Genomic DNA, 5,449 nt, shown 5'->3' on the forward strand with positions numbered 1-5,449 from the left:
CTTCGGAAGACACTTAACAATTAAGCTATCAAGCGCAACATATCACAAGTTTCATTCTCCACTTCATTGGTTTACTAGGTCTGAAACTTGCAAGATTCTCTAGCTATGTCAGTTCGTCTTTAAAATGTTTAAAGTTCAGACTGTGTGTTACTCTTGTTTGTAGGTTATTGCCTAGTTTTTAAAAGAGTGTGAAATCATATTTGTTTACGATTTCAGAATTCTTTATAGAGCATTAACAAACTTTGTTTTATCATGAAATTAATTACTTCAGCGTAAAGAAATAAAAAAGGGCTTAAACAATAGTGGTTACTTTTTATTTTAATTTACTAAAATACATGTAGCAACAGAAAAGCTAGTCAAATAAGTTCTGTATTTTAGTAATACACTTTTTTTTTGCAAATAAGGTGAGGGGGGATTAGAGGTAATGGGCTTACATCCTGATCTTGGCAGACACACTAATTTTTTTCTTTCAATATTTTTATTTATAAAACCAGTTCAAGATTTTTTATTTTAAGATACCTATAGCACTTCTTTTCCACTAATCTATGTTTCGTTATTAAATATTAAAGAAATTATGGGATATCAATAATTTTCTCTTTGACTATAATATGACTGGGCTTTCTATGAATATTCTGCTATTGAGAACTGACACTCAAGTTATACATGAATATTAAATGTTGGTTTTATTTGCTGCAACAAAAAATTTACATATATTCAGATATAAGAAATAATTTTTACCAAGAAATTCCAGCTGGCTTAATTATTTGTGTTGTGGTTAAAATTATTATAATTTTTTTTTTCCAATATTTCAAGATTCTTAGTATTTCATGACTAGCAATGTTTTACATTCTGCCCTTACAATTTTCTTTACTCCCCCTCTGGCCCAACCTCTACTCATGATTATATACATAACCTAATTAAGTTCAGAAAATTTTATCTTTACTGTGTATAATTTTCCAACTCATAATTCTATTTAATATAAAGATTGCTCTAAATAGCAAAAAAAAAAATTTACAAGAAATGTTTTCTTGTTAATTTCTTATTCTAGCTTAGAGCAAGCAAGGTTATTTCCCACTACTTCAACACAGATAACTGGAAAACATTTGCTTGTTACCATATTAGATAAGCATCAAATGCTTCCTGTGTAGAAATGTGCTAGTATTATCATTGATGAGTTTCTCTTGTGTACTTTGTATGAAATGTCTGACAGATTATTAGTTGTTTGGCTTTGTATTAAATAATGAACAAAGCAATGTTCCTTCTTTAGGTGATCCTCAAAAGCTTTAGCTAATCTTTTCACACAAGATTTAGTCATATCTTCCTCATGATCCAAGAGTTAACTTGTTTTAGAGCATGGGATGTCACAATTAACTTGGCTTACTCTCTTTTAGCCAGTTCTTCCAGATCACCGTATCTGTAAAAAAGCCAGTGATCTCATAATCATTATGTCAGCTTGTTTTGCAGTTCAATGTCATAAATATAGTTTGTTTACAGCTTGATATACTGTAATCAACAAAGGATAGCCTTTCTATGCAATTATTCTCTTAACTTTTCTTTAAAAGCTTTAATCCTTTTTTTCATCATTACTCAAAAAAAGAGTTGGCTGCATTCACACATAAGATATGACAGTTAATCAGGGAGTTTTTCTAGAAGTTTAGTCCTCAGGAACTAGTAATGATTTTTCATCTTTATGGAAACTTTGTGTCAGTAAGTCTAATAAAATATTCTCTGTTCATCATGTTGGTTAGTGGCATATACAATCACAGCTTAATGATAACTTTAAAGCAGGTCCTGGCTCTAATAATTACATTTTTGAAAATCAGTATAGCTAGATAGAAAAAATGTTTTAATAAGATAAAATGTTCTACCAAAAGCCAATTTAGGAAATATGGATATTTTTGGTTTTGTTAATTTGATTTACAGTAACATCTGGCTCGAGTAATGTTAAATACATTGGATTTCTCCTTGCAATGAATGAATGAAACCATCAAAATTATCATAATGTCTGCAGCTATTTTTGCTGTAAAGGTACTTCAACATGCATTGATAAAATCTGTCACTGTGTGGCTGTTGCATTTACTATCCATTTCACTTTCTCCTTTTCTACTTGGTCCGGTAGACTTAACTACTTGAGCATGTGATCACTTTTTAAAGAACTGTAGTAATAAATTTGTCCAGGAAACCAATAACAAAATTTTAACACTGATATTTCTCTGCACTTAGAATTCATTGTGATTTTCCTTTTTTTTAACTGGGTATAAAAGCATTTAACTTTTAAGACACAAACTTTATTTAGTATTTATAAACTTCACGTAATTAATACAAAAATGGCTGTTCTAATAATATCCTCACCATAAAATTGTGTTATTTGCTGATGATACAACAACTATTTAGACTCCAAAGCCATTTACAAAATTGAGAGACTAACTCTTTCAGTCTGATGCTTGTGTCATTATCTTGCAGTATTCATATCACCAGAAATTTTAGATAAAATAATTCATTTATGCTAAATATTAAACATCTTCAGAAATGATGGCTTTAGCTCAATTTTTCAATTGGCTCTCAAACTTTAATTATCAAATCTATTCATAGTGCCAGTATTGTTTGAATGCTTCAAAAAATGAAAAGATTGGGTCAAGAATGTTTATGCAATGGGTTCAGAATAAAGAATAATACATATGACTTTGTTATTTACTGTGCAAATAATTCATTTGGTACTTCACAGCATCTTCTGTACTTACAATCAACATTCTGACTACTTCAACAATACTTCATAAACATCTTTAACCTACAGTGTATAAAATTGTTTAACACATTATTGTGCTTGCTGGGCAAGGCTGATTCTATGAAAAATCCTTCCTTAACACAGAAGAACTTGTATAATCTTACTCAGTGGACTAACCTGTGGAAAATTAGTTTTAACATTGATAATCACAAAGTGATTCATTTAGGTTATGCAGTTTGGGAAAACCTTCCTTTGTGTGAGGGAGAAAAATCTGTGATATCAAGAGTAGGAAGGATCTGGGTGTGGTTATTCATAAGCATCAAGCCTTCAGTGAATATTGAGAAATAATGAAAAGAGTAAATAGAATTCTTGAATATGTTTACAACAATTTTGAGTTCAGGGGTATGGTGGTTATCATCATATTGTACAGAATTATTTCAAGGCTTCATTTAGAGTATTTTGTTGTGTTTTTATCCCTTCATTATATATAAAAAAAAATTGATTTGCTTTAGAAGTTCACAGATGTAGTATCAAAGTGATTCTTGGTTTCAAACATTTAAAATATTTTGAAAGACTCAGGCAATTGAACTTGTTTTCCATGGGGTGACCTAATTCAGGTATTAGTCATTAAGGGTTGGATAAACTGCCCATGAGAATATTAGAATGGTGGAAAGATAATTTGGTTAGAGATGACAATCCGAATAATAGAGGAAGAAAGTTTTAACTAAGGAAGACCAGGTCCAGGTTGATTAATAGTAAAAACTCCATAAAACACTCCATAAAAACAAACAGTTTTCCATTATAAGTTATATGCATAAATACAGAAGAAAATTGTTTTATATTAAACACGATTAGAATAAGCCTTCTTTACAAGTAAGCCCATGATGTTCATTAAATGTTAATGCAGATGGTTTTACCTTGAAATGTATATATTATACGAGCTTAAATCCCACATGTCCAGCTCCAGTAATTACTTTTTATTTCTTCACTGATAGAAAACATTCGTATATTTTGATCTGGCTCCAGTAACTTTCAACACTTTCACACAGTGATTTTATTTACTAAATAACATTAACACTAAATAATTTACTGTTAACACGTTTAACAAGTGTGAGTTATGAAACTTGTATAACTTCACAAGAAACATTATTTACTTCTTGTCTACATAAATTTGGACTAGATCAACAGATGTAATTATACTTACTCATGTTACTGGTATACATCATGGGCTAAGGCAAGCCTAGGTACGCCGAATTACTTAAATTGGGCAATTAGACTTATTCAAGTTACTAACTGTATTAACATAAATTAAAAATACCTCGAGAACCTCGTCTATATTCTTGTGGGTTAAAACATACGTATCAGAAAACCATAGAATTTTTCATTAGAGCCCTTTATTTTAGGAAATGTAACTTTTCTTATTAAGTGTAAAATTCTGAGACCTATTTTATAAAAGTTTTGTCACGTATTTTCGCTCCTTAGCCAGAAATAATAGTTGTCTACGTCGTTGTTTGTGATAACGTTTGATTAGAAGTTAGATTGGTTAAAATTCCAAATTCGTGACGCTCATGGAATCAGTACCCAGTCATGTGGCTGCTGTGTTTCCTCGGAAGCTTGCCCGAGGCCTAGATTAGTTAAATAGGACTGTTGACCGACAAATCATACATTCTCTCCTTCTCCGACGTGTAGTAAACTATAAAGTGTTATACTTATTTATAGTGAAGAAAGTAATCAAGCGCCATGTGTGGTAAGTGATTTTGCATAATTTATAACATTCGTGTAAGCTGTATACATGAATATTTGTAAACTGTATGCTTATTATTGGGCATTGGCTAGCGCTTAACGCGCTCGGACTGTAAATATGAGGGTTTGCGGTTCGCGGCCCGTTGCCGAAAAACCTCGCTTCTCATATGGGGCTGTGTAAGAGTAATGGTCAAATCTCTCTATTCGATTAAAGTAGCCCCATGGACGCTGTTAGATAGTTGCCTTCCCTCTAATCTATCGATTCAAAGTTAGAGACTGTTAACGCAGACAGCCATTGTGTAGACTTTCGCGGATATCCGAAACAGATAAACTATAATGTTTGATAAACTAACTTGTATGTGACGCATGACCTAAATCGAAATCCAGTAATGTTCTCAGTATCATGTTCTGCTTATTTGTACGGTTAGTTTTGCAGTTAACTACAGGAGCCTTTTTTTTTCTGTAAATTTTGGTTCTGTTAGATTTCTTATATGTTTTAATTTTTAGTGATAATGCAGAATTAAAATTTGTTGACGATAGTTTATTTTTACTTACGACCTTTAAAAAAAGCACTTAAATGTATTAATGTTGAAGTTTATTCCTTATTCACGTTTTATTCCTTGTTCTGGTTGAGGTTTTCCAGTAATCATTTCAAAGTAGAACCGGGAGGCAGTCTCGAAAAACTGGTATATCTTTCACACTCCTGGAAATACTGCACTTGGTCAGACCCGTACGCAGAATGTTGAAAGGGGAGTTCTAATTTGTGAGATCAGAGCCAACAGATATTGTGCGAAGCACAATCAGCATGCTAATACTAGAGGTGTCTGGGGGCATATGAACTATTTCAAGCCAAAAAATGCTAATCCTTCAGAATAATGTAAACTATGTAGAAAACGTTAAGCAACATAAACAGTTGCGTTATAAGTAAATCACCATAATTATTTTTTACATCACAAAAACAAGGGGTTCGGCAGACCCCCC

The 5,449-nt window shown here is 31.8% G+C and overlaps 1 protein-coding gene across 1 annotated transcript in view; it reads left to right on the forward strand.

Annotated features, from left to right (window-relative positions):
• The first annotated feature begins 4,330 nt into the window (after positions 1 to 4,330).
• The window catches only part of LOC106457983 (glutamine--fructose-6-phosphate aminotransferase [isomerizing] 2-like), a 67,552-nt gene continuing 66,433 nt past the window's right edge, over positions 4,331 to 5,449 (forward strand). Inside the window, exon 1 of the mRNA XM_022384285.1 lies at positions 4,331 to 4,472. Coding sequence (XP_022239993.1) covers positions 4,466 to 4,472 — 7 coding nt within the window. The 5' untranslated portion in view covers positions 4,331 to 4,465. The remainder of the gene's footprint in view (positions 4,473 to 5,449) is intronic.

Source organism: Limulus polyphemus, unplaced genomic scaffold (genome assembly GCF_000517525.1).
Source record: "Limulus polyphemus unplaced genomic scaffold, Limulus_polyphemus-2.1.2 Scaffold20, whole genome shotgun sequence".
In the NCBI taxonomy this organism is placed as follows: Eukaryota; Metazoa; Arthropoda; class Merostomata; order Xiphosura; family Limulidae; genus Limulus; species Limulus polyphemus.